This window comes from Marmota flaviventris, chromosome 1 (assembly GCF_047511675.1).
Source record: "Marmota flaviventris isolate mMarFla1 chromosome 1, mMarFla1.hap1, whole genome shotgun sequence".
NCBI classification, from domain to species: domain Eukaryota; kingdom Metazoa; phylum Chordata; class Mammalia; order Rodentia; family Sciuridae; genus Marmota; species Marmota flaviventris.
In genome coordinates this window covers 216,819,783-216,847,216 of record NC_092498.1, presented here as the reverse complement: position 1 = coordinate 216,847,216, position 27,434 = coordinate 216,819,783, and the positions used below count along the sequence as shown (strand labels likewise).

At 51.2% G+C, this 27,434-nt stretch overlaps 2 protein-coding genes and 1 long non-coding RNA gene across 8 annotated transcripts; 1 reads left to right on the top strand and 2 right to left on the bottom strand.

The window, feature by feature from the left end:
* Positions 1-495: 495 nt before the first annotated feature.
* On the bottom strand, positions 496-11,860 carry Khsrp (KH-type splicing regulatory protein). Of its 2 annotated transcripts, XM_027952552.3 has the most exons (20): positions 11,497-11,860; positions 9,657-9,753; positions 9,010-9,048; positions 8,442-8,481; positions 7,614-7,663; positions 7,288-7,359; positions 6,411-6,468; positions 5,916-6,090; positions 5,708-5,806; positions 5,231-5,329; positions 5,024-5,126; positions 4,254-4,354; positions 3,988-4,132; positions 3,739-3,899; positions 3,546-3,655; positions 3,025-3,113; positions 2,743-2,943; positions 2,588-2,665; positions 2,342-2,502; positions 496-1,304 (listed from the first exon to the last, which is right to left on the bottom strand). In XM_027952552.3, exons 1-20 carry the CDS (start codon positions 11,743-11,745, stop codon positions 1,296-1,298), a joined length of 2,136 nt encoding a protein of 711 aa, XP_027808353.1. In that variant the 5' UTR covers positions 11,746-11,860; the 3' UTR covers positions 496-1,295. The 2 variants fall into 2 exon arrangements, with proteins under 2 accessions (XP_027808353.1, XP_027808352.1); XM_027952551.3 differs by having other exon boundaries at positions 496-2,502; positions 11,497-11,858.
* A 292-nt stretch (positions 11,861-12,152) lies between these two features.
* On the top strand, positions 12,153-22,107 carry LOC114106018 (uncharacterized). 4 transcript variants are annotated; one of them, XR_011705038.1, is made up of 5 exons: positions 12,153-12,266; positions 20,089-20,286; positions 20,370-20,491; positions 21,083-21,206; positions 21,837-22,107. It is a non-coding gene; the product is annotated as an uncharacterized lncRNA (long non-coding RNA). The 4 variants fall into 4 exon arrangements; XR_011705037.1 differs by having other exon boundaries at positions 12,153-12,242; positions 20,370-21,206; XR_003585130.3 differs by having other exon boundaries at positions 20,370-21,206; positions 21,943-22,107.
* Positions 13,236-23,683, bottom strand: Slc25a41 (solute carrier family 25 member 41). Of its 2 annotated transcripts, none has more exons than XM_027952790.2 (7): positions 23,669-23,683; positions 20,969-21,127; positions 20,360-20,512; positions 20,081-20,188; positions 14,669-14,836; positions 13,749-13,896; positions 13,236-13,408 (listed from the first exon to the last, which is right to left on the bottom strand). In XM_027952790.2, exons 1-7 carry the CDS (start codon positions 23,681-23,683, stop codon positions 13,236-13,238), a joined length of 924 nt encoding a protein of 307 aa, XP_027808591.2. The 2 variants fall into 2 exon arrangements, with proteins under 2 accessions (XP_027808591.2, XP_027808590.2); XM_027952789.3 differs by lacking the exon at positions 23,669-23,683 and adding an exon at positions 21,359-21,577 and having other exon boundaries at positions 20,969-21,124.
* Positions 23,684-27,434: the final 3,751 nt, after the last annotated feature.

Here is a 27,434-nt window from a genome sequence, read left to right as displayed (position 1 = left end):
GTGAGACACAGGCACAGCCCAAGACCTTGTAGTGATGGTTGCATCCATGGGAACACTCGTCCCTGGAGGGTGCTTTGGTCCCCAAGTTCCCAGAGGGAAAAACAGGGACAGAAGACTGCCCTGCTAGGACTCAGCCACTGTCCCCTTTCCATAGGTGAAGGGCAGTCTTTGGGGACCATACCCCACTCCCTTGGGTTAAACCATGTTTCTCCTCAAACATAACTGCAGTCGACATGCAGTTTTTTCTTTTTAACAAAAAGCAGTTTATTTAACAAAAAGAAAAAAAGGGAAGGGGATAAGAAAGCACAGTGCACCTGCAAAAAACTATTTTATATTTTGGTTTTCTTAAAAAAACACACAACACAAAGCTTGTAATTTCCAATCACCATTACCATTTTTTTTTTAAACATCTATAAAGAACAAACATCTGCTTCAAAATCCTACAGGGAGGAGAGAGGAGAGGGAGACAGACAGACAGCACCCGGCAGACACAGGGAGGTTTTGTTATCATTTATTTGTGAAGTTAAAAACGAGCGATAAAAAGTAAAAACTGCCATACAATTTTTTTTGTTTTGTTCTCATTTTGTTTTCAGTTTCAATCTCCTCTTGAACAGATGAAAAGACAAAAGACCAGACCAGTCCTGGGTGGGGTGGGGGGGGGCGTGCGGCTGAGCTAAGGGAGGAAGAGGAGCGAGAGGAGGAGAGAGAGGCGGGGTGGGAGGGGTCCTGCAATACAACACCTGGTCCAAGGAATGTTCCAACTCTAACTAAAAAAAAAAAAAAAAGGAAAAAAAAGAAGAAAAAAGCAAGAATGACTTTTTTTTTTTCCTTTTTAAAAGTTTATTTTAAAAACAAGAAGAGGGCCACGGGCAGTAGGGAGAAAATGATCACTTTACCCTCAGGCGGTTTCAGGAAGGCTGGGGGGTATAGAGATTTATATATATATATTTATATATCATTTTATAGGTTTTGTTCTGCTCTTTGTTTTTAATTTTTAAAATTTCTTTTTGGCAGAGATTTAATTCTCGCTATCTTCTAAGGCTGGCTCAACGTGAAGTATCCCAATTTTGAAAGGAAGAGTATGAGACACACAGAAGGAGCGAGAGAGCGAGAGCCTGGCAGCCTGTGCCGCCACCTCGGCCACTCACCGCGAGGGCTCCCCGGCACCCCCACGGCGGCCATCGCTCTAGCGCCAAACAAATGAAATATAAAACAAACAAAAAGCCCCAAACAGAACAAAATGGAGAAAAAAAATAAAGATTTTTCACAGATGAAGAAGTTCACATTCATTCGATTCATTGAGCCTGCGGAGAGGGAAGAGATAGGAATTGGTCACTACGGGGAGGGGGAGCAGGGACTGGGGGTGTCGAGGAGGCTGGAAAGGCTGGAACACCCACGCGGGGCGGGAGGGGCCGGGAAGCCGCTCCCAAACCTGCAGCTGGCTCAGGTGGAAGGGAGGGAGGACGGAGGTGAGTGAGTCTAGCCTCACAGGACTCGCTGGAGTCAAGACTGCTCCTTGATGGAGGAGAGAGGAGGACACGCAGCAAGAGAGAAGCAGAGGCAGAGAGGCGCAGGGCAGGGAGGAGCATGTCCTGTCTGAAGGAAGGAAGGAAGAGGGGGCAGGCTCCCGGCGCATCACAACATTAACAATCAGAGATCACGGTGTCCCCACAACACCCCTGTGAGGTAGGTTGGAAGGTGGCAACGATCGTCATGCCCACTTCACAGACAAGACCGGGACACAGAGGCGAGCGCGAGAGCGGAGGAGGCTGAACAGTACCCCTAACCCTCTCGGCGGGCTCCTGGCTCCCCTCATCCCCGCCAGAACCAGGGCTGCCTGCAACAGTCACTTGGACACAGGATAAAGATCTTGGCTTAAAAAAATAAAAGAATAAAAAGAACAAAAACCAAAAAAAGTGATGCAGAGGGGGGAAAAAATAGACACTTTCTTCCCAAATGGCCAGATTTTGAGTGAGTGGGTTAGCAGCCGGGATGGCGACCAACACGGGTGCTGCTTGCTTGTCCCCCACCCCCAGGACTACCCACCAGTTCACAAGTTCCACCTTTGTGTGATTCGCGCTCCCCCAGCATCGCGACAGCATTACACAGGAACAAGCAGCTGGCGGAGGGAGGCCTCTTCGTTAACCTCTGGACCCAGCGTGCGCTTCCTGGCGGGCGCGTGGGCACTCCCGGAGACCTCTGCCACACGGCCCCGCTGCAGGCATCAAGGGCACACCCCGCAGGGGAAGGGGTTTCCGGCGCTACCCACTAAGGCAGGATGGACGGTGGCCGGGGGTTGGAAGGAGAAAGGAGGAGGAGGAGGGTGGCAATTCCCACTTGCCTGCTGCTGTCCCTGCTGGGTGGGAGGCGGCTGGGGGCCACCAGGACCTGGAGTCTGTCCGTAGTAAGCGGCCTGCTGTCTGTAATACTCTGCCCAGGCGGCACTATAGTCTGGCTGGGATCCTGGGGGTGCTCCGGGACCCCCTCCGGTGGCCACTTGCGCTGGAGGTGGAGGAGGGTAAGTGGCTGTGGGAGAGCTAGGCACTTGTCCCCTACATCCCCACCCAGCCCTCCAGTGCCAGCTCACCTTGCTTCTTGTAGTACTCCTCCCAGGCCTTCGTGTAGTCTTGCTGCGGGGGTGCTCCGGGCTGCTGGGGCTGCTGGCCTGTGGGGGCCAAGTGAGGTCAGAGAATGCCCTTCCTGGGTGGGCCTGGAACCACCCCAGCTGCACTACAGACTCACCTATCTTTTTGTAATACTCTTCCCAGGCCTTAGTGTAGTCTGATTGGCCAGTGGGTGGGGGCTGCGGAGGCTCCCCCTGAGTGGGCGGTGCTGCAGGAGCCGGGGCGGGGCCAGGAACAGGGCCTGGGGGCTGCTGGTAGTAGTGTGAGTAGTAGGCGGCCCAGGCGGCGTTGGGGTCTGCAGCTGCTGCAGCAGCCTTATCTGCAGGCAAAAGGGGAGTCCAGGATGAGGAAGGGGCACGGCAGCCTGGCCCCAGCCTCCCCTGTGCAGTATACCACTTACTTGGGTCATGAGGAGCAGGCGGTTGCCATTGGGGATAGGTATTGCCCCAGCCTTGGGGCGGGTACTGGTGAGGAGGGGGGCCACCAGCACTGAAAGACAAGAGGGAATACAATAAGCTGAGGTGCGGTGGCCACAGCCATCCGCACTGGGCAGGGATGCGTGCAGGCAGTCAGCAGGTCAGAGGCCCTGACCATCACACTTAACAGGGCATGTGGGCAGAGCAGTCAACTAGCAACACAAAGGGCAAAGGACACTAACAATCATGCTGGCTCAAGGACACGAAACAGAAGTCCTCAAGACTCAACACACACAGAACATCTGAGCACATGCACGAGGAAGACGCCAAGGCAAGCAGTGATACTGCTTCTATGTGGCATCTATAAAACAGGCTGCATCAGGCCTGACAATGAGCATCTGAGATGTGGCAGCAGGCTTCTTAGTGGGAATGGAAATAGGGCCTGTCCTCTTCAGGCCAGCAACCCCATGCCCCCAAATCCCAAGAGGCTGAGAGGAATACTCACTGTGGGGGAGCCCCTGGTGGCCCCTGATTGAAGGGCCCAGGGTTGAAGGGCCCCATGGGGCCAGCAGGGCCTGGTCCCCCAGGGCCTGGTCCAACTGGGCAGAGCGGACCCTGAAAGGAAGAGGCAGGTGAGGTGATCGGTGGGTGGGGAGAATGGTATAGACCCACACTCACAGATCTCTCCAGGAGCCCACCTCAATCTTTTCCTCAATGAGCTGCTTGGCATGGTCAATCTGCTGGGGTGAGCCCCGGATGATGAACAGTTTGAAGTTGGGGTCTCCATTGGGTGGCAGCTGCCGAGAGATCTCCACAAAGGCGCCCGTTTGTTGGTTTATGGCTTTCACATTCTCGCCGCCTGTGGAGAGCCAAAGCCAGTCAAATTGAGCGGGCAGGGCATGGGGCAGGGCACAGGGCAGGGGTGGAGGGTGTACAGGGCTACTTACCTCTGCCAATGACCAGCCCACATTTGTGGGTGGGAATGGAGAAGGTCATCTCCCCACCAGGAGGGCCCCAGCTGCCTTGGCCTCGTCCTCGGCCCCGGCCCCCAGGGGGCATGCCAGGGCCCCCAGGAGGGCCCGGGGGACCACTCTGCCAGACAGGGAGGAGGAGGATGAACCAGGAAGTCTGCCTGGTTCTAAACTCTCCTGGGGTGGCCAGGCAAGCCTGCTCCTGGCCTCCCCAGCCCACTCAGTACTCCCAAGCCACCTACCCTGAGGCTCTGGAGGAGATCATTGATAATCCGGGCAGCATGCTCACATCTGTCTGGGGGACCCATGATGTGAGCGATCTTTTCAGGTCCCGTCCCGTCATCTGAGGCCAGCACCAAGAGAGCAGAGAGACTGATTTAAAAGAAAAGCAAAACTCCAAACCCCTGCAACATTGCCTCTTCAGGGTAAATACTATGCCAAGCCAAACATCTGTGAAGTCTCTCAAAAGGGACCCCCAAATCCTACTTCCTCTGGGACTAGGAAAGAGGAAAAACTACTCTCAGGGTAGAAGCTAGGGTATCAGCTAAGTTGTTTTATAGTATAATCTCTTAAAACAAACAACAACAAAAACCCAAAAAACAATGGAGGGGGGGGGGTCCCTCTGCCTATATTGAGGTGTCAAGAGCTTAGATAAGGGTAGTCATCTGACCTAGCGCCTGGGTACCCCCAGGCTGCCCTAGTGGATTTGATGGGTACAGGAAAACATATTTCCCATGGAAAGACCACACCCTGGCCAACTCTCACATGGCTGTTTCTAGAAAAGGGAAGAGGATAAGGCATGTCCTGATGGCTGGACCAGGAGCAAGAAGGCCCTCTCAAGGGCTAAAGCCTAACCACAGTGCCATGCTGCCTCAGGGTCTGCCTCCCAGGGAGGGCAACTGGCAGGCTTGGAGTGGGTGCAGGGACATGACTGGTTGTCACAGGCCCCTGACTGATCCTAAGAGGAGGTGCCCGCCAACCCACCCACACCAATGGCAGACTCAGCCCTGACCTTGCTTGAACTGTATCCGCACACCAGCATCATTCTGAATCTTCTTGATCATTTCTCCACTCCGGCCAATGACCACCCCAACAGAATGCCTGGGCACAGGCACCTGGAAGAGCGGAAAGTACAGGGTCAGCCCAAGTCCATCTCTTGCAGCTGTCACCCTCTGCCTATCTCCCGGTCCTCTATCTCCTGGGGTAGTCTTGTACTCACATCAATTCCCCCACCAATCCGGGATCCATACTCATTTCGATCCCCAAAGCCTCCTTGGTCACGTTCTCGGAGGATGTCCATCACCATCTCACAAGCTTGCTGCAAACATAAGGGGCACAGACAGCATGGGCAAACCCTATCACCCACAACACCTGTCCCCCAGGCTCCCAGTCATAGTGAAGCCCCACAAGCCTCTGTGGAATCCAGCACAACACCCCGCAGAGCTCTATCTGCCACCCTAGTGGGCAGGCACCACCCGCAGCTTCATCTTCCAGATAAGGAAACAGAAGGTCAAGTTGAGGCCATTTGTTGAAGTAACTCAGCACAAGAACAGGTCAAGGCTGACCTCAAAGCTGGTATTCTTGAAAACCTCTCCACGTTGCACTCATCTACACAAATCCCAAAGAATGCAGAACTGCCACCAGCCTGCCCGCCCTTATGCTCTCCAGAGCCCAGCACATCCCACGGAATCCTCACCTGCACTTTATAAGGATCCCCAATGATACGGAGGGGCTTGTCCACATTCGTATTCTGGGAACCGTCCTGAATCAAGATCATCTTCACTCCAGCACGTTCCTTGACAACCAATGGTAACTGTTAGTGTGACTTTCTGGAGCTGGAGAAGGTGGGGAAGCCCCGTGCACAGGAGGGAACTGTGCTGCCTGTTCTTGGTGCTGCCCCTCACCTGTAGCTGCTTAATTGTCTCCCCGCCTTTGCCGATGACCAGGCCAGCCTTGCCTGCAGGGATCATGATCTCCTGCACAGTGCCATTCTGGCCCCCATTGGCATTGTCGTGGAACTGTCCTGGGGGACCCCCACGACCCCGAGACACAATGTCATCCAGCATCATCTTCGCTTTCCTGGGGAGGTGAAGAATAAGGTGCTGTCTCTTACCAATAAGGGAACTGGCCAGATGCCCCATCCAGCTTAAAGGGGGTGGTGGGGGGAGTGACCCCAGTGAATTTATCAGATATATAACAAGAGAAAGGAATGGGCACTGGGAACATTCAGGCTTGTAGTTTTCCCAGATGTCTGGATTCTGGGAATCAACCTATCAATATATCAATACAGCTCCCTAGAGGGCAGGAGAAGACGACACACCCTCAACTTCTAAAGGGAAGGAGAGGGAGGGGCTTCTGCCTAGTCCCCTCACCACACCAAGAGCCAGTCAGAGACTTACTGGACAGACTCAGGGGCTCCTGTCAGGGACACGCTGCGCTCAGGTAGGCCACCACTGTCTGGAGAGAAGGGAAAATGGGGTCAGTACCCTTCTGGGCCTGAGGGCACAGAAAGACCTGCACAGAGATGAGGACATCCCAGAACCACCTGCGGCCACTTCTGTCACCACTCCCCAGCCTGACAAATCAATCTACCTCCCCACAAATGCCTGGAAGGTTACTCCATTCAAGACCAAGGTCAGGAAGCTAACGTCCAATAAAGCAAACAGTTTTAAAGGAAAAGATGAGGTGGAGGGAGAGGCAGATTCCAGAAGGCCCAAAACCTATTCCCTACCCCTACTACCACTGAGGATCCCACCAGTCTCAGCAGTCAATGCATTTCACAAGAGAATCCTCAGAAAGCCCCAGCCAGGCAGGCATTCTGCAGCTCAAGAATCTAAGGTTCAGAGGCAAACGACTTGTCTGAGGTCAAATGCAGAAGTCAGAATTGGAACTTAAACCCAGGCCTGACATCAAATGATTATTCTTCTACTATTCCACACTGCCTCACATACTCCTCCCTTGTAGCTACTTAGGAAAAAATCTAAAACAATGGTTCAGCACCTACTGCCCAAAGAAAGGCGCCTGTGCTTGATCCTACACCTCAATCCGCTCTCGGCCACTTATACAGGAAAGAAAAAAGTCATAGCTAAACTTGGTGGTGTTACACTGGTTGCAGTACTGCACTGGGTCCAGTACGTATGTTATGGACCATACAGGAAGCACTAATAAACGTCAGCCCAGCTCACTGCTCGGGTCCAGAAGGATTGAGAGATTGAGAAAGAACAGAGGCCAAGCCAGCCCCAGCCTCCATTCCAACAGGAAGCTGGTTCTCCATACCTGGAGAGATCTGTACTTTGCAGCCTGAATCTTGCTGGATTTTGTTAATTTGTTCGCCTCCTCTGCCAATGACTAGGTGGAAAAAAAAGAGAAGAAAAGCAGGAATTGGCTAAGGGAGCCCAGAACTCAGCATATTTGGGTGGGGGTTCCTGATCACTGGGCCCCTCTGCCAACAAGTGGGTGGGCAGCCAATCCTAGAGCTTCCAAACCCATCCTCCCTGCCCAGGGGAGGAAGGAAGGAGAAATAAGAGCAGAAAAGGGACATCTCTCTGACCAGGAGTTCTGGGCTCAGAACACCACCCCTCACCACAGTGACCCACACTCACTTAGGCCCACCATGCCATCTGGGACCCTGTACTCTTCTGTCATTGAAGTCCTGAAAAGAGAGAACTGAAGGTCAGCCTTGAGCAGGAGAAAGAGGATGGAAGACTTGAGAGTCTTCTGGAGGAAAGGCCCTGGGAACCTGAAGCCATGATCCTGCCTCTGGGAACGTCAGCGCTTCTTGTTACAGACCCTACTTCCTACAAGCAGGGGTCCAAGATGCCATAGATCTAAGCAGACAGCAGGGATCCCTCTCCCCACAGCAGGTCACATGACCTCTGCAGGTCTCAGTATCCCCTCCCTGCCTCAGGGAGAGCACATACTTAGTTGCTTCTACAACAAGTCAACTTATTTTTATGTCTATCGCCTCCAATAATAAAGTTGGTTGTATATCCTGTTTTCACTTCATTTTCCTAACAAGTAGTTTTTATTGTATTTTATAAAACTGAGGCCCTTCCCCAATGACCTACGTCAGAATCACCTAATCGATCTGAGGTAGCAAAAATGTAGCAAAGACCCTCAGGCTTGGCTAAGGCTCAATGGAACAAGTGCCTGCAAGACTGAAGTCTATGCTTCTGAGCGTCTGCAGCCCAGGGGAGGAAGCAAGGGGGCAGAGCCTGCCCTTCATCACTAGATACCACTACAATCGCCCTCTCCACTGGGAGCACAAGGAGTGGACAGTTCCCTGCCTTCCCTCTACTGGGCACCTGCTGGTCCACCAGCAACAGAAAAGAACACCCTGAAGAGTACAGGCCCAGACAGAAACCTCCCAAGTCAGTACACACAGCCAGGGACAACTGAGAAACCAACCTGTTTTCCATGTCACAACCTACCTTGGGGGAGGATGGATAGGTCCAAGTTGAGAACTGATTGCTGCAGAGAGAAATCCCAAAGAAAAGACTGGCTTAGCTCGTCTTCAGGCCCCACATATGGCCACACCCAGGTACCCCTGCTCACATGAGGGACCACTGGTGCTTATCACAGTGGTTCTACGTCTACTCCTGCACCTGATGGGCTCTATAGTCCTTCCCCGCCCCCCAAACACACACTGTTGCCTTTTTTTCCTTTTCTTTTTTAAGACTTCCTGGTTGATAAACTTATTTTTCGTGGTGCTAGGGGTTGAATCTAGGGCCTCGAGTAGGCCAGGCAAGTGCTTTACCACTGAGCTACATTCCCAGCCTCCAAAAACAGGGATGGCCTCTACAGGGAATGAACCCACATGCAGATTTTTTGGCCTTAATTTCAGGGGATTATGGGATCCCTAGAACTCACAGGTCACCCATATGTAAATATTATGAGCCCTCCACAAAAGTTGCCACCTGCTCAGTGCTTTTATTTCCTGACTTCCCCGACCTCAAGACCCTGAAGCTGCCCTGTGCCTACATCACCCCATGGACTTACAGTCTCCCTGGGAAGCCAGCTTCTTGCTCTCCGGCTGATCTGTGGAAGAGAGGATATCAGATGCAGCACCCACCCACCTATGGCTGCCTCAGACCTGATGCTGATACCACATGTCCTGGGCAAACGACCCCCCAGCCCTAGCATGAGGGCTGAGACAGGAAGAAGAGGCAAGCCCTAAGGTGGGATAGGGTGTAAGGGACACTTTTCAGTCCCACCACAAGCACCCAGAGTAAAAGAGCCCTTGTAACTAGCGAACAACAGCAGCAGCACCCAAATCCTTCTTGGAGCGGGGGGCAGGGTTTGGGATAAAAGAGTTAATCAGGAGTCGAACACTGGCTGCTTCTGTGGTAATGCCTAGGATGCCTCAACTTGACTTCAGGCCCCTCACTTCCCCAGCTCCCACAAGGGGAGGATTGATCTTGGGAACCTACAACTTCACTCTAGCCACAATCAATGTGCCCTCCTCTCAGCCACCTGATATCTCAGGATGGCAAACGGAACAAAAAGAATTAACAAAGCTGAGATGGCTGAGATTTTAAAAGACCAAACAGCAGTGGTGTTCCCCGCCACGGAAACCCACTCAACAGAAGCACTCCTCTCTGCCCTCAGCCCTTCCTCCCAAACGAAAAGCAGCCAGTGGGAGTTACCTCCATCTTCCAACTGTCTCTTTTGGCCCCCAAAACCAAAATCAGGAGTGCTGTTATTCACGGTTGTAGCAGCATCACCTCCAATTTTGGCTGCAATCTAGAAATAAAGTAAGAAGCACAGAAGAATTACTACCTGAAACAACCCTCTGTGGCACCAATACTTCTCAGAACATTTCAGATCTTGCTATTTGTGGGGAGCAGCCCTCCTGAGTTTGGGAAGGGCCTGAGACTACAGATGTACTAGATGACATTTTCACCAAAGATCTCAAAACTCTCACAGGTATCTAGGAATTTCAAAATCTCCCCTTTCCTCCGCTCAGTAGGATTTGTACCTATTGGAGCAAGGTTGCAATTGATGTTGGGTCCACTCTAAGGAGCTCTCAAGACACTTCCTCATGCAGGTGGCCCTGGTGCACAGCTAGAAAGTTGTGACTTTAGCCAAATTCCTGAACACCAAGGATGAAGTACAACTTTCCTTTATCTCCCTCACCCTCAAAATCCTTGCAAAAAATCTACTGAACAAATCTGATGGAAGCATTTTACTTCAAGGCACCTGAAATTCTCATGTGACCAAAACAAAAGACCCTTCTGGAACACAGGTTACATTTTAGATACATGAACAGCAACTTCAAGTAAACCCTAATCCAACAAACTAATTTATGATCACAGTCTTGTTTATGGTTTAAAAACCCAAACTCTTGAATTCAACTTTTTTTTTTTTTTTTTGTGGTAGTGGGATTGAACCCAAGGTCTTATGCATGCAAGACAAGCACTCTACCAACTCAGCTATGTCCCCAGTCTTGAGTTCAACTCTTAAAAAAAAAAAAAGCTTACCTTGCACCAAAGCTCTTGGGATGCCTATATGGGGCTGTATGTTTATCACTCTGACAGCACCAACTCTCCCAGTTAAAGCTGCCTCAGATACATTTATGGAGGGACAACCAGATCAACTATACTAAGAATTTTAAGAACCTACCCCACTCCCAAAGTGAAGAAGCCTGAAACCACTCCTGGAGAGATGGCAGGAGTCCACCTAACGGGTCCACCCATCTTGGGAGGAGCCAGTCCTCAGCCCCAGGCATTGGGACAACCCCTGAGAACTCTCAATGGGTCTGACCAGGGAGAAAGCCTGCTTCCTGAAAGGGCAGAGAAGTCCTCTCATTCTAAGAGCCCCCACGCCTCCAGGCGCTGTGTGTGGGGAGGTCAAGTCACACAAGTGAAACCTTCATGTTGTCATCGCACTTCAAAACACAGCAATGGGACCCTCCCCACTTTCCCAGAGACCAGACCAGGCTTTCAAACTATCCACAACATCAAAGGGCTCCTATGTCCGTCTTCCCCATTTCACCCAAATGCTCAGCCACTACAGTCACAAAGGTGTCCACTCTCAGGAGGGAGGACTCCCCCTAACCAAGTCCCTTCTTCCCTGGGAGAGGACAGAAACCGGACTGGATTTAGAGCGAACACGGCCCCTTGCTCCGATGTGGAGTGGGGGCCTGAGCAAGACCCTTCTACCCCGGAAGGTGGACCTTGGCCTCCAGGAAAGTGGAACATGCTTTCGTGTGTCCTAAGGGGGAGTCCCAAAGTGAGTTCCAGGGCTCTGGGGCCCCTGAACACCCAGGGGCCGCTCATGGTACCCACAGTATGCCCCTACCCCCTGCTGGGGGGGGTCACCCGCGAGGAACCCACTGGAGACACAGAGGAAGGGCCAGGCCCCCAGCCTGCCACCCACGTGACCCCGCCGCGGCCCCGGCCCCCACCACCGGCGACCCCGCGCGCGCGCACGTGACCCCCGCCCCCTCCCCCGCCCTCGCGCCCCTCAGGCCCGCGGCCTCCTCACCTGGCGGGCCCGCTGCACGGCGTCGGCGAAGGCGTCCTTGCGGATCCCCGGGCCGCCCCCACCGGGCGGCTGCGAGGGGCCCCCGGCCGAACCTCCGCCCGGGCCGCCGCCGCCCGGGCCGCCGCCGCCCCGGTCTCCCGCACCCGGCGGGCCCGGCGGAGGGCCTCCCCCGGCGCCCCCGGCTCCTCCGCCCCCGCCGGCAGGCGGCGGCGGCCCGGGCGGGGGTCCTCCAGTGCTGTAGTCCGACATGGCGCGGCGGGGCCGGGCCTGGCGCGGAGGCTGAAGCTGAGGAGGAGGCGGCGGCGGCGGCGGCTCAACGCGGGAACAAGGCCTCGCTCCACACGGCCGCGGAGCACTCTGGGAACCCAGCGGCTGGGAAGACGAAGAGCGGGGAGAGGGTCGCCCCCTCCCGCCGGCGGCGTGACGGACGGCGTGTTCTGGCCAATGAGAGGTACGCATCGCTCGCTGCACACCAATCGCGGAAACCGGAGGCTAGGCGCCAATCGGAGTGCTGAGAGAAACATTGGGCGGGAGATTCCGAGTGACTGACAGATGTAGGAGGCAATGGGCTGCGGAACCCCGGCGCTGGGCGGGCAAATCGAGGCGATCCAAGAAGGCCGGAAGCCCAATGAAGCGTGAGTTCCAGATTCGCGGGGGCGGCTTCGGAATTAGATTGATGTCTCGGAAGAGTCACGTGGACTGGAAGGAGGGGCTTAGCGAAAGACCCCTTTGGACCGGCAGGGCAGGTGCTCAGCGCGATAGTCGTGCAGGCAAGCCAATGAATACGCGTGGCGGGAGGTGCTTATAAAGTTTGACAGTCAATTTAATCCAATTCCTGACGAGTTCTGAGTGACGAGATTGGGTTTGGACTAGCTTTTCTTGTTAACCAGAATCCTTTTCCAGCGCGGACATCTAAACCAATGGCTGAATGACTGGGGCGGGCGTTAGGTGACTGATGCTGGTCTGGACAAATGGCAATGAAGAAAGTAAAATTGCCCAGTTTTGGTGGGAGCCAGTGGAAGTGCAGCTGCATTGGGGCGGAGCTGCCACCGCTCCGCGAGAGGGGATTAGTGGGAGCTGGGGTGAATGGCAGCTAACGTGGGCGGTGGTGACCGGCTGCTGGTGCTCAGGCCTGACGTCTAGGTTAGGGGCCTGGCTGGATAGGCCTGGCACGTGGGCTGATTGAAGCCTTGCAGATTTGTTGCTTCCGCGAGTAAAGTGGCCTGAGAGATGAGGGAACCCAGGGGTCCCCTGCACCCCCTTCTTTCTCGACCCAGGGACCTGGAGCCCCCACCCTCTTCCAGTACTGAAGGGATCAATTTCTTTCCCTGACATTATTCCCTTCTAGGACCAAGGGTTTCCCAGCCCCAAATTCCACCGTCCCTACTCCCTTCCTATAAGGGATCTGAGCCTGTTGCTATCTATAACCCTGGACCCAAAGATCCCAGGTATTACCAGACACATCCAGCAGAAATTCTCTCTTTATTCCTGGTTGTCTGCACAGCACCTTTTAGCCCGGGAGCCAGGACGAGCCAGCAGAAGCCAGACTGGAGTTCAAACTCAGGTCTCAGACTGTACCCTGGGGAGGCAGTCCTGACAATCTACCAACCCAAGCCCCCAGCTGGCTTTTGCAACCAAAAACAGCCCCAGGGCCTTAGCCTGGACTGCCCTTGGGACCCAGGGACACCAAGTCTTCCAGTGTCTTTCCTGCCCTCCTTGTCTGTCATCTAGCTGCCGACCTATACACTCAGGGTTTTCTTCATGGCCTCGTATACCACGTAGCTGATGCCACCCGCTGGCAACCCCTTTAGCAACGTGGGGGTCATGCCTCGGTACAGCCCGGGCCAGCCCTGCTGGGCCAAGATCCGCCGAAAGACGCCACGCATGGTGGGGTTTGAACCTTCCACGGTGTCTGTGGGGGACAAAAGCAAGCACAGAGATGGGTCTGATTTGGGAGGTCTTTTGTGGGGGGTGTTTGTTTTGGGGACCAGTATGGGAGTCTGGGTCACATTTGGGTGGACTTATTTAGGAGGGGTCATTTAGGAGACGGATGTTTTAGTGATTTTTAAAGGGTTAATTTGAGGACTGGGATTGGATTTGAGGGTGAGTATGAGAAAGAAGTCTTGGTTGGTTCAGGGGTCAGCAATGATGGCCAGGATCAAATATGGAGAGTTTGGGATGGTAAGAAAATTCAGAGAACTGGGGTAAGTCAGGGAAGGAGCATTTGTGGTGGTCACTAGGGCCAGGCTGACCTTGTGCCTGCATCCGGGTGCGCACCAAAGTCAGAGGATAACTGGCCATCTGGCCACAGGTTGTGGACAGCGTTACAGATGACAAACTGACCAAGCCACTGGGGTCCTCCATGTCCCTTCCTGACTGCAGCCATAAGCACTGGAGCATCTGCAAAATAAGAGGGCTAGAGCACTATTCATAAGAGCCAAGATAGGGAATCAAGCAAGGTGTCCACTGATAGGTGAATGAAAATGTACATATTCGTATATATACACAATAGAATATTATGCAGCCATAAAAAAGAATGAAGTCCTGTCCTTTGCGGCAACATGGATGGAACTGGAGGACATCATGTTAAGTAAGCCAAATATAGAAAGACAAATAGCATATGTTCTCACATATGGAAGCTAAAATAATAGATCTGATAGATATAGATAGTATAATAGTGGTTACCAGAGGCTGGGAAGTGGGAAAGGAGAGGAGAATGGAGATAAGACAATTAATAGGAAATAGGGATGCAGCTGGACAGGAAGAATAACTTCTGTTCAAAATAGCAATTAGAGCTGGGCGTGGTGGTGCATGTCTGTTATCCCAGTTGCTCAGGAGGAACCTAGTGAGAACCTGTCTCAAAGTTTAAAAAAAAATTAAAAAGGGCTGGTGGTGTGGCTGAGTGGTTAAATAAACACCCTTGGGTTCAATCCCTGGTACAAAAAAAAAAAAAAAAAAAAAGTCAATATGTTTAATGTTTCCAACACAAAGCAATGGTAGCGTATCTGATCATTGCACATTGTATACATATGTTGGAATATCATACCAGACCCTGTAAATTTGCATAATTATGTGTCATTTAAAAATACTAATGAAGAGAGCAAGGGGCAAGGAGTGAGCTCATGATGGGCCTGGGCTCAGGCCCCCCACTTCCTCCTCTGTGGTACCACACCTCATAGACAGCCAGGTCGGTGCAGGCATAGGGGATGATGCCGAGCATGTTGGGCAGATAGCCACGGTAAAGGGCACGGGTGCCGTCCCGCTCCAAGATCTGCCTGGCACAGTCTAGCAGCCCTTTGTACTGACCCGTGCGGCGTAGAGTCAGCCTTGTCTTCAACACCTGGGGAGAGGGGGAGGAAGGCTGCTCATGGGACTTGATTCTCCTCGTAGACCTCAGTAGTAGCCTTGTCCCCACCTTACAATGAGGGTCTGAGGCTAGGAGTGCAATGAGCGGATTAGAACCCAGATCTGTCATATTCCCTGCTGCGCCTGCTCCTGAATGTTGGGCTCAGAAGCTCATGTGGTAACGCACGAAGAGGGCAAGGAAGGTGACAAGAGCCACGTGAGGCCTGTGCCAGCTACTGCTGCACTATGCATGCAGGCCCCAGAGGGCCAGATTCACCAATTTGTAGAAGCCAGAAGTTGGAATTTTTACAAAACACTGCACTGTTAAAGTACCTGACGATACAGTCCTGCGAAAGATTGACAGCTGGTATGGCAGGGAATGTTGTGAGGTGGTCCCTAGGATGGTTGGGTATGGTTTGAGGGCTTCCAGGGGCATCAGTGTCTTGATATTTAATCTCTATCGTGAGGTATTAAGAGGGTGGGAACCTTGAATCCAACCATGATGTTTAGAGGTGGGACCTGTGTGGGAGATGGTTAGGAATAGATGAGGTCACCAGTGTGGGGCCCATGAATGAATTTTGGCGGCTTCATAAGAAGTAACAATGGCACACACCTGTAATCCCAGTGGCTCAGAAGGCTGAGGCAGGTGATCACAAGTTTAAAGCCAGCCTCAGCAGCTTAGCGAGGCCCTAAGCAATTTAGTGAGACCCTGTCTCTAAATAAAATGTAAAAAAGTGCTGTAAAAAAGGGGATGCGGCTCAGGGCTAAGTGCCAAGTGCCCCTGGGTTCAATCCCTGGTACCATTAAAAAAAAGGAGGGAGAGAGACCAGAACACACATACACACACACACACACACACACACACACACACGCTCCCTGGCTTGCACTGTATGATGCCCTGGGCACACAAAGACTGCCAGGCATGTGAAGCAATCTGGCTGTGACATCTGCCACCCCTCTGATTGCCAGGGCTGATCTGCTGATCCGCCTATCGAGGTGGGTGCGCCCTTGCTTTCTCTCTTCTCCATGTGTGTCCCTCCTAAAGCTGTGCACTGGGTTGAGGAGGACTTTCCCTGAGGAGGAGGACCAGTGCCCTAGCCCTAGCCCCTTCAAGTAGCTGTGCTTCCTGCCAGAACCTCTAGGCAGGCTCTTAAGGTCCAAGGCTGCTAGCAAGAAGGCTGTCACCCTGTTGGAAGCTTTGGACCTCCAGAACAGTGAGCTGAATAAACCTTTTCCTTATTAAGTTACAGGGCCTCAGGTGTCTTATTTTACTGATGAAAACCTACGAAGGCACTCCCGGATTCCCGCCACAGTGCGCATGCCCTGTACGACACTGCCCTCCTGACTAGGACAGGGTTTTGCTCTTCTGACTAGGTTACAGTATAAGGCAAACGTGAAGGGATTTTGTTTATGTAATTGAAGGACCTAATCAGTCGATTTTAAGGTAATCAAAAGAAATTTTCTGGAGTGATCCTCACCTAATCAGACGAGTGCTCTCAGTGAGTATCTGTTGTCCAAGAAACCGAAGATTGGTTTTTCGAATCGTTTTGCCTTTCTGGGAATTGAACCCACGGATTCCCACGGTGCTAGGCGAGTGGTCTGCCACTGAGCCACACCCCCAGGCCCTTGTCTTGGTTGTAAAGCAGCAAACCTGCCGTGTGTGGAGAGGGCCATCTGACAGGGACAGGCCTCCGAGGACCTTGGTCTGTGGCCAGGGTGCTTTGGTTTGGATGTGGTTTGAGTGTTGGGAGCTTAGTTCCTAGGGCTTTGAGTGTTGGGAGCTTAGTCCTCAGAGGGGAACGTTGACAGGTGGTGGGCCCTGCAAGCCCTGGAGCCCAGGGGCAGGCAGTTGGATGACTGAGGATGCGGCCCTGGGGAGGGATGGAGCTCACGCGGTCCCTGATCAGTTCCCAAGAGGAGGATGGGCCCGCCTGCCCTCTGGCTCCTGTCTCTCACCATGCCATGAGTCATGTGACTCAGCCAAGGGGGCTGTTTTGCTAAGTGTCCCCCAAGGTCCATGTACGACAAGCTTGGCCCCAGGGCAGTGCTACTGGGCAGTCAGGGAACTTTCAGGAGGTGGGGCCTAGTGGGGGCCCTTAGGCAGCTGTGATGTGCCCGAGGGTTGGTGGGCCCTGGCCCTCTTCTGCCCTGAGCTCCCTTCATTGCCATGGGCTCTCACAGGAGGCCTGAAGGCCGTGGGCCTGCCTGACCATAGGAGGAACCGCTGAACTGTGAACCAAACCAAACCAACTCTCTCCATCCGTCTCTCTGTGGTGCCCAGATGGAACTCAGGGCCTCACCTGTGCTAGCCAAGTGCTGTGCAACTTTTCTCTTTTTAAATTAATTATCTCAGGTATTTTATTATTAAAGCAACAGAAAGCCCTTACCAGCCATGACATAGGAGCCCTCACCAGCACCAAGCTATGCCAGCACGATGCTCTTGAACCTCCAATACTGTGAGCTAAATAAACCTCTTCTCTTTATCATCTAAGCCTCAGGTATTTGGTTGTACCAACAGAAAACAGGCTAATGTAGTAAACTGAATCCTGCCTGGCACAGTGGCACACACCTATAATCCCAGCTATTCGGAAGCCTGAGGCAGAAGAATCACAAGTCCAGAACTGGCTTGGGCAACTGAAGACCTTGTTTAGGGGAAAAAAAGTTGTAGGGATGTAGCTCAGTGGTGGACTGCTCCTACGTTCTGTCCCCAGTACTGAAAAAGAAAGAAAGAAATCTTGCTAACAAGCAGGAAGCTTGGAAAAAGACCTGAGCTCAGATGAGTTTTCTTTGTGGCCCAGTTGACACCTTGATTTCTACCTGATGAGACCTTAAGCAAAGACCCGACTAATTGGTGCCCAGACATAACCCACAGAAACAGATAAGAAATCATTGTTGTCATTTTAAATGCTGTTTGTAGCAATGTGTTACAAAGCAATAGGAAACTAATGTGCTTAGGCTACAGGAGACAGACTTAGGGCAAGAACTATAGGAAGAAAACTTTAGGATGCCCTGAAAAGAGTGTGGAGCGAGGTGAAGGAGTGGAATGTTGTTGGCTACTGCTAAGGTTTCAATGTGGTTTGACCCCCTGAAACTCAGGTTGAAATTTAAAGAGAAAAGCTGCCAAGGGAATCATATTGAGAGTGGTGGGAGTGCTTCGAGGTAGGTGGTTGTTAAGAGGAGTTAGTGGCGTCCTCTGGGGACCGGATTAGTTACTGAATTGTTAGCTGGGTGCAGTGACTCGGGAGGAGGCTGAGTCAGGAGGATGGCAAGTTCCAGGCCAGCCTCAGTAACTTAGAAAGACCCTGTCTCAAAAAATAGTGGTAGAGCCCCCTGGGGTCAATCCCCATACCACCACCATAAAAAAAGTGACTTGTTCTATGACCCTTGTGTTTTGCCCACTGGCCCTGCTGCTTTTTTGCCATGTTTCAGTGCCTCAGGAGGCACTCACCGGATGTAGCTGCCAGACCTTGGACTTCTAGCCTCCAGCACCATGAGCCAAAATAAATCCCTATTCTTTACAAATTGTCCTAGCTCAGGTATTCTGTCATAGCAACGGAAGACAGACTAAGGCAAGTTGGTAGACTCCACATCACTCAAATTGGTAGGCTCACTCTCTGAGCTTATGTGTAAATCAAGCATCATCCCACGAAAAAACAAATGCCCCAGGGTTTTATTTACCCAGACAGACTCCAAAGTTTGTATGGGAACATCAGCATGGGAGGGCAGCCTGGGTACTGATGAAGAGCAGAGAAGGGAGCTTCAGATCTCCAAAACAAAACACCAAAGGCACAGCTATGTTGGGGTCAAAAGATGACTGTGGCCAGGAATTGAGGAGGAGAGAGGGGGACATTGGTAGAAAGCAGAGCTCTTTTTAGGGCAGTGGACACATCATTGTGCATTTGTCAAACTCCTTAAAACTCTAAAGCACAGAAGGCCCCTAAGGTGAAGGATGGGCTTTTGTTACAATAATGTATCAGCGTGGGTTCATTGATTGTAACAGTTACCACTGGTGCAAGATGTTAAACCAGAGGAAACTGCCCAGGGACAGGATGGTGGATGTGGACTCTCCGTACTTTCTCCTCCATTTTTTTTGAAATCCTAAAACTACTCTAAAAATAGTCTGTTTACTAAAAAAAAAAAAAAAAAAAAAAAAAATAAAGAAGAAGACAATAGTATATGAACAGACAGCAGAGCAACAAGAAGAGAAAGACAGAAATGACCCCAAGTTCATATGGGAATTTAGTAAATGACAAAGTGGCATCTTGGCTCTTTGGGGATACAGAATGCACCATCCACGGCTGGGGCTGGGGCTCAGTGGTAGAGAGCTTTCCTAGCGTGTGTGAGGTGTGGGTTCAATGCTCAGCACCACATAATAAGGAAATAAATTAGGGTATTGTAGTCTATCTACAACTTAAAAAAAAAAAGAGAACGCACCATCCAGTGAAAGGTGTTGAGGTGACTGGGAACTGATGCGTGACTCACATCAAGAGAAAAGGGGACAGAGGTAGAGAGCTTGCCTAGCACGCGCGAGGCCCTGGGTTTGATTCTTAGCACCACATAAAAATAAATAAATAAATAAAAACGTATTGTGCCCAACCACAACTAAAAAATAAATATTAAAAAAAAAGAAAAAAGAAAAAGGAGAGCCCGGTGCAGTGGCCACACCTGTAACCCAGGAGGGAAAGTGAGAGGATCGCAAGTTCAAGGCCAGCTTGCGCAATTCAGCAAGACCTTGTCTCAAAATCAGAAATGAAAAAGGCCTGTGGATGTGGCCAGTGGTAAAGCACCTCTGGGTTCGATCCCTGGACCAAGAACAAAAATAAAAAGGGCAGGAGATGGGGCTCAGTGGTAAAGTGTCCCTGGAGTCCATCCCCAGTACCAAAAAAAGAAAGAAAAGAAAAGAAAAAGGGGGCTGGGGATGTGGCTCAAGTGGTAGCCCGCTCGCCTGGCATGCGTGCGGCCCAGGTTCGATCCTCAGCACCACGTACAAAATAAAGATGTTGTGTCTGCCAAAAAATAAATATTTAAACTCTCTCTGTGTTTAAAAAAAAAAAAGAAAAGAAAAGGAGGAGGAAGGAGGAAGATTGGAAGAAGGAGGAGGAAAGAGGAAAAGGAGGCAAGGGAAGGAGGAGGGGGAGAAGGAAGGAAAAGTAAAAGGACAGGAACAGGGAGGAGGCGGAGGGGGAGGCTGCAGTGCGGCTCTGCCGTGGCCTCCTCCCCGGCACAGACACCCTCTTACCTCCATAGGGTTGATGAGTGTCTGAGAGATGGCCACAGCCAGGGAGCCAGCGAGGAGCCGTTCCTGAAAGGGTGGGGACCCATGTACTCCACAGAAGTAATTCTTACACTGGGATGGGAGAGAGGCACGTGAGAGCGAGCCAGCCACCTCCTACTGAAGCCATCCAGGGAGCGGCCTGGAGCCTGGAGGGTGGAATGCTGTCTCGGGTGAGTTCGGGGCTTTGGGGAGAGGGGTGGGAGGGGCTTGGACCCAAACTGGGGAAAGCCGACCATTCCCCACCTGCTCAAAGACAGAGAACTTGATGGCGTACTCAGGGGCGATCTTGAGGACGTTGATGCCATTGCCACGCCACAGGGACCGGACACCGCCCTCCTGGACCATGCTCCGCAGCCCCCCCAGCAGGTTCATGAAGTTAGTCTTGGAGGAGTAGACCTGGGAAGGGAGGACCCAGGAGAACCCTGTGGGGAGCTCTGCAGAGCTCTATTGGGGGGCCACCCCTCCCTCTTCATGCCCAAGTACCCCTGGCTTCTCCGGTTCTGTCCCCAGCCAGTCCTACCCCCACCCAGACCCCAGGGCTGACCCACCTTCCTGTCTCTTCCCTCATCTCCATCTTTTCTCCACTCTTATTCACTTTTCAAACCCATCTGAAGAACCTGTCCCCAGCTCCCTGATCTCTGAGCTGACCCTGGCTCAGGGTTGACCCTGTGCCATCTGACTCCCCTCCCTGGTCCCCAACATATCTCTGTGTCCCATCCACACCAGCTGTGTCACTTCCCAGACCAGGCCCAGCAGTACCCCGTGAGAGCCCTGTTCCAGCCCTACTCCTAGCCCTACCTCCTGCAGTACCATTGCACCCCCACCACGTCCTGTGCCCAGTGGCTCACCTACCTGCATGTATACCTTGGCGCGGTCCAGAGGGGCTGTGCCTGTGCGAGACACTGCCCCAGCCATGGCCCCCGACAGCACGAACTTCCACAAGGCCCCCTCGCCGCCCACTTCCAGCACCTCCACGGGGACCATCAGCTGCTCCCCTGTGTCCAGCACCTGCTGGGCAGACCCAGCCCTTGCCCATGCGCAGCGATGCTGGAGCTCCTTCCCCGGGCACGTCTCTGGGAAATCCTCCTGGGTAAGATTCCTCCCTGATGCCCCCCCCCCCCATTTCAGTGTGGCTCATTCTAGGTCTGTGTGGCCCCCACATGGGGCATGGGCAGCATAACTGTCTCCCTGTCCTTGTGGTCCAGGTTGGAGACACAGGACCCCTGTGGTTTCCAAACTCACCGGTTGTGACGGGAGATGTTCCAGGTTGTTTTCAAGCACATGCCCAAATACGTAGCCATACACGTGTGCACAGCCTGGGTTCCAGGAGGGGGGTGGGGGTGGGAGTGGGGGCGGGGGCAGGGGTGGGGGTGGCGCTTCAGCGAGTAGGGTCTTAACCCTCCTAAACAGGGTCTGGACCCTAGAGCAAGGCTTCTCGGTTTCTTCAGGATCAACTCCCATGGCAGCTGGAGGTTAGGACACCTGGGGCTCACATCCCTGGGGGAGTCTAACCAGCTGTCGTGTGGGAGTGGCTAGTGGGAATGTCTTGTAAATTTGGGTCCTAGGGATGATGAGGTCACAGAGGCCCTTGTGACCTCACGGGGTGTGGTAGGCAGAATGGTAATCTATCCTTTCCCAAAAATGTCCTCATCTTAATCCCTGAAACCTGTGAATATATAACTGGACTGAATGGTGTCCTGATGACATTCTTATGTTGAAGCCCTAACTTCCTGTGGGATGGAAGCTGGAGGTAGGGCCTTTGGTAGTAATGACATCAGATGGGATCATGGGGGGGTGGCCTCTAAGGTGGGTTAATGCCCTTATAGGAAAACAAGGCGAGACTAGAGCTTTGTCCCTCTCTTCACCATGAGGACATAGCACAAAGGCAGCCCTCTGCAAGCCAGGAAGAGAGAGCCCTCACCAGGAACTGAACCAGCCTGATCTTGGACTCCAGCCTCCAGAACCGTGAGGAATAAATGCCTGTTGGTTAAGCCACTGAGTCTGTGGTATTTCATTATAGCAGCCTGAGCCAACAAGACAGATTGTTACCTGGGAAGGGGGAATTATGTTTGCGGATGGTATTGAAGTTGCTAAGCAGATGATGGGGGATGGGAAGGTCATTCTAGATCAATGGGGTGGGCCAGGTGTAACCTCATGAATCTGAAGTGTGGACCGGCAGGTAGGAGAGGCAACGTCAGGGGATGAGATGTATGAACAGCTGGACCAGCCATGCTGGCTTCAGAGATGGAGGGAGGAGCCACAAGCCAAGAATGCAGGCACCTCTAGGAGCTGGAGAAGGTGGGACACAGATTCACCCTTAGGGCCTCCAGAAGGGACAAATCCTGCCAATGCCTCGATTCCTGTCCAGCAAGATCCATAGCTGATTGCTGAATTCCGACCTCCAAAGCCATGCATTTGTCTTGTTTCCAGCCACCCAGCAGGTCTGTGGTCACTTGATACACAGCCCTGAAGAACTCCTGCTGTTTTTTTCTTTTTGTTGTTGTTGCCATGGCAATAGGAGAGGGAACAGAGGGACCACAGGAAGGTCTGGGGACCTAGAATAGAGAAGTACATGGTTGGTCCCCAAAATAAGACAAGGATAGGTTTGGGGTCAGAGGGACCTGGCTTTGACTCCCATCTTGATTGCTTCTTGCTGTGTGATCTTTTTTTTCCTTTGTAATGCTGGGCATAGAACCCAGCACCTCAAGCGTGTAGACAAACGCTCTTCCACTGAACTGCACCACCAGCCCTTTTTAATTTTTGAGACAAGAGTCTTTCTGTGTTTTCCAGGCTGGCCTTGAACTTGTGGTTCTCCAACCTCAGCCTCCCAAGTTGCTATGGGGCAACTCGGATGTGCACCATCATGCCTGGCTTCTTGCTAAATAATCTTTTTTTTTTTTTTGGTACTGGGGATTAGATTTGGGTACTTGACCACTGAGCCATATCCTCAGCCCTATTTTGTATTTTATTCAGAAACAGGGTCTCAGTTGCCTCAGTTGCTTAGCACCTCACTGTTGCTGAGGCTGGCTTTGAACCCACTATCTTCCTGCCTCAGCCTCCTGAGCTGCTGGGATGACAGGTGTGTGCCACCATACCTGGCTTACTGTGTAATCTTGAGGTATGTTTACACTCTCTTTCTCTGGGCATTAGTTTCCTCCTCTGGAAATTGGAGAGAATGATAAATAGTAAACTCTACTGTGTAGCTTTGTCAGTAGAATCTAATGAGAGTCTTAGTCTGAGTTGTTCAGGTCAAAAATTCGACTGAATCCTTGAGTGAGTTTTTTTTTTTTTTTCTTTTTTTAAATATTTTTTAGTTATAGATGGATGCAATATCTTTATTTCATTTATTTATTTTCATGTGGTGCTGAGGATCGAACCCAGAGCCTCACGTGTGCGAGGCAAGCGCTCTGCCACTGAGCCCCAGCCCCAGCCCCCATCCTTGAGTTCTTTCTCTCTTCCAAGTCCACACTCCCATCAGATTCTGTTGGTTAACATTTGGAACATATCCAGAGTCTCCTGCTTCCTACCACCCCACCACTTGCTCCTCTGGACTAGTGCAATCCCCATGGCTCTGGTCCCAGCCCCTGCCATCACCCTGCCATGACCCGTCCTCCACATTGCAGCAAAGGGCACCTGTGAGCACCTGAGTCAGGGGCCTTCTCCTCTGCTACAGCCCTGCCTGGCTCCCCTCCCTCTAGGTCCAAGCCCAGGTCCTCCCTGGAGCCCACAGGGCGCTGCACAACCTTCCCCGTCCTCTCCCTGCCTCCCCCTTCTTCTTTTCTTTCTTGCTGCCTCTGCTCCAGCCACACAGGTGCCTCTCTGTGCCACCAACATGCCCTGCCCTAGGGCCTTTGCATGGGCTGTGTTTGCTGCCTAGAATGTTCTTCCTTGGACATCCCATGGCGCTCTCCCTCCCCACCTTTAACCTTCACTCACAAGTCACCTTCTTAGGAGGCCTCTGGGTCGACCTGATGAAACTTTAAATTCTGCATCATTTATTATTCCCTTTCCCTCTTTTATGTTTCTCCTTTCTGCCTCTGCTTCCTGCCACTCCATAGCTAATCCTCCTGTGCTCTTGGTCTCTCCTCACTGGAGTGTAGGGTCTGTGAGGACAAATATTTTAAGAATTTTTTTCTCTGTACCAAGAATTAACTCAGGGGCGCTCGGCCACTGAGCCACATCCCAGCCCTATTCTGTATTTTATTTAGAGACAGGGTCTCTCTGAGTTGCTTAGCGCCTCCCCGTTGCTGAGGCTGGCTTTGAACTAGCGATCCTCCTTGTCTCAGCCTCTGAGCTGCTAGGATTATAGGCATGCGCCACTGCGCCCGGCAAGAAAGTTTTTATTAGTGCATTTTAGTTATGCATCATATTGGGGTTCATTTTGACATCATCATACAAACATGGAATATAATTTGTTCCATTCCAGTCCTCAGTCCTTCCCCTTTCCCTCCCTTCCTCTCTCCCCAGTTCCCTTCTTTAAGTCTATTGGTCTTCCTCTATTGGTTTATCATTTGTTATTGGTGCTTTGTAGATGTCCATAAAGGCGGAGCTCACTGTGGTGCATTCATGGATGTACACAGCATAACTTGGTCAATCTCATTCTGCCAGAACAGAGACTTTTGGCTGTTTTGTCATCCACTTCTATAATCCCATATTTAGAACTGAATCTAGCACATAGTAAATGTTTGATTAACATGAATAACACACAAAAGGCCTTACTCAGTACAGCATGAGGCACGTGGTACTTGCTCAATAAGTGTAAGTTCTTTTCCCTGAAATGATGTCAAAGGAAACTGAGTTTTAGAAAGAGAAAATGAGTCCATCTGCTGTGATATGGATTTTTTTTCTTGGTCCGGGGATTGAACCCAGAAGTGCTTAACCACCGAGCCACATCCCAGCCCTTTTTCTTTCTTTCTTTATTTTGAGGCAGGGTCTTGCTAAGTTGCTGACAGCCTCACTCATTTGCTGAGCCTGACCTTCTGCTTGTGATCCTCCTGCCTCAGCCTCCTGAGCTGCTGGGATTTTGGGTGTGCACCACTGGGCCTGGCTATGAAATGAATCTTAAGTGTCTCACAAAGACCATGTGGTGAAAGCTTGGTCCCCGGGGTGGCTCTGTTGGGAAGTGGCAGAACCTTTAAGAAGTGCGGCCTGATGGGAGGTCTTCCAGTCATTGGGGGTGTGCCCTCAAAGGGGCTCATGGGAGGCCCATCTCTTCTCCTTCTCTCTTCCACTTCCCTGACATGAGGTGTGCAGTGTTGCGCCACCAGGCTCTCCACCGTGATGTGCCACTCCAGGCCCAAGGCAATGGGCCAGCTGATCACAGACCAAAACCTGCAAACAAGAGCCAAAACAAGGCTTCCCCTCCCCCCTCCTTTATTTATTTATTATTGGTACCAGGGATTGAACTCGAGGTGCTTAACCACTGAGGCACTTCCCCACCCCTTTATATATATTTTTTTAATTTTGAGGGAGAGTCTCGCTAAATTGTGTGGAGCCTTGCTAAATTGCTAAGGCTGCTTTGAATTTGTGATCCTCCTGCCTCAGCCTCCCCAGTGGCTGGCATTACAGGCATGGCCACTGCACCTGGCCCCTTCCTTTTTTATTTTGCAGACCTGGGGATGGAACCTAGGGGGGCTATTCTGCTGAGCCACGTCCCTATTTTTTATTTGGAGACACGGTCTCCCTAAGTTGCCAAGGTTGGCCTGGAACCTGTGACCCCCTTGCCTCAATCTCTTGAGTGTCTGGCATGACAGGCATGTGCTAAGACTTTTCTCATAAGTTGATTGTCTCAGGTGTTTGTTCTAGTGATGGCAAGCTGACCAATTCATGCTGCATGTTGGTTAGCTAAGCCTCCTAAATCTCAGCCACATTATCGTGGGATATAAGAATATGGACAGGAAAGCAGATGTTAATTATCCCCATCAAATACAATTAACACTCAGTGCCTGGGTAGCTGCTGTTAAAAATGCCAACTCTTGTTGGTAGCTGTAATGTTGTGTACAGTTCTTTTGGTGGCATGGTCCCAAGAGAGCCATGTCCTTTGACCCAGTGACTGCACTTGTGGAAAGTGATCCTAGGAACATAATTTAAAGAAAGTAAAAACACAAAATAGAAAAAAAACCCCACAAAATAGTTAGCAAGATTTAATCCATTATATATTCTTTAAACCCACTCCCTGATCTCTTCTTTGAATGCATGGAAAGTCATATGTACATAAGTACATCTATATTGTCTAGCTATTGCTTTGTAACAAATCACCCCAGAACTCAGCAGCTTACAGTGACATTTATCATCTCATCCAGTTTCTGAGCACCAGGAATTCAGGAGCTGCTTACTAGGGTGTTCCAGTGTTTGAAGTATAAGGATATAAAGTTCAGGATTTGGGTATTGGCAGCCAGTGAGAGGGTCTGCAGTGTTTGGATTATCCAGGGTGTCTCACAAGGCTGCAGTCTGGATCTTCTTCCTGTCTGTCTGTCTGTCTATCTATCAATCAATCATCTATTTTCTATCATCTATCAATTATCTCTTTCTATATTCTGAATTTTCTATTTTTTTTCCTACAGTGAATTTGTATAATTCATTGTTGTGGGTTAAATTATATACCCTCAAAAGAAGTGTTCAAGTCCAAGTGCACTTCCGTAGCTATTGGCTGGGGTTCCCCACTGTATGGGCTTCTCCATAAGGCTGCTCAGGACCTGACAGCTGTCTTCTTTCAGAGTAAATGACATGAGAGCGAGGAAGGGAGAGTCCAAGATGGTAGCCGCATTGTCTTTTATAGCTTAACCTCGAGACTGTGCAGTTGTCACTCAGAACCCCTGGAGAATCATCAGTTCCAGAAGCCCCTGCATGTACCAAAATCAGTGCATGTTCAAGTTTTTATATAGAATTGTGGATTATTTGCATAGAATTTCTGTACATGCTCCTTAAACATGAAACCATCTCTCAATGACTTATAACATCTAGCACAATGTAAGTGCTATGTAGGTAGTTGAAATACTGTCTTGCCTAAGGATACCAACCAAAAAAATATTCATGTATGTTAGATTCAGATGCAATTTTCCTGAATATTTCCATCTAAGGTTGGTTGAGTCCATGGATGCAAAACATAGATATAGAGAGCCAACTGTAGTCCTATCACAATGCATTTATGTACTGATTATGTATCTATCAATCATTAATCTATTTCTATATATATTATAATTTTTTTATTGCTTTCTACAATGAATTCAAATTACTTGTTGTTGTGGGTGGAACTGTATGCCCCAAAAGAAGTTCTGAAGGTCTAAGCTCTGGAACCTGGGAATGTCACTGTATTTGG

Excerpts from the sequence above, each read along its gene's own strand:
- Slc25a41 (XM_027952789.3), bottom strand. The coding sequence starts at position 21,577 with ATGGGAGTTGATCCTGAAGAAACCGAGAAGCCTTGCTCTAGGGTCCAG. Across the intron at positions 21,125-21,358 it reads AACATCTCCCGTCACAACCG|GTGCTGGACACAGGGGAGCA; the intron begins GTGAGTTTGGAA and ends TCTGCCCAGCAG. Across the intron at positions 13,409-13,748 it reads CACCCGGATGCAGGCACAAG|ACACCGTGGAAGGTTCAAAC; the intron begins GTCAGCCTGGCC and ends TGTCCCCCACAG.
- Khsrp (XM_027952551.3), bottom strand. The coding sequence starts at position 11,745 with ATGTCGGACTACAGCACTGGAGGACCCCCGCCCGGGCCGCCGCCGCCT. Across the intron at positions 8,482-9,009 it reads GCTGGCTTCCCAGGGAGACT|CAATCAGTTCTCAACTTGGA; the intron begins GTAAGTCCATGG and ends TTCTCTCTGCAG. Across the intron at positions 2,666-2,742 it reads AGAGTATTACAAAAAGATAG|GCCAGCAGCCCCAGCAGCCC; the intron begins GTGAGTCTGTAG and ends TGGCCCCCACAG.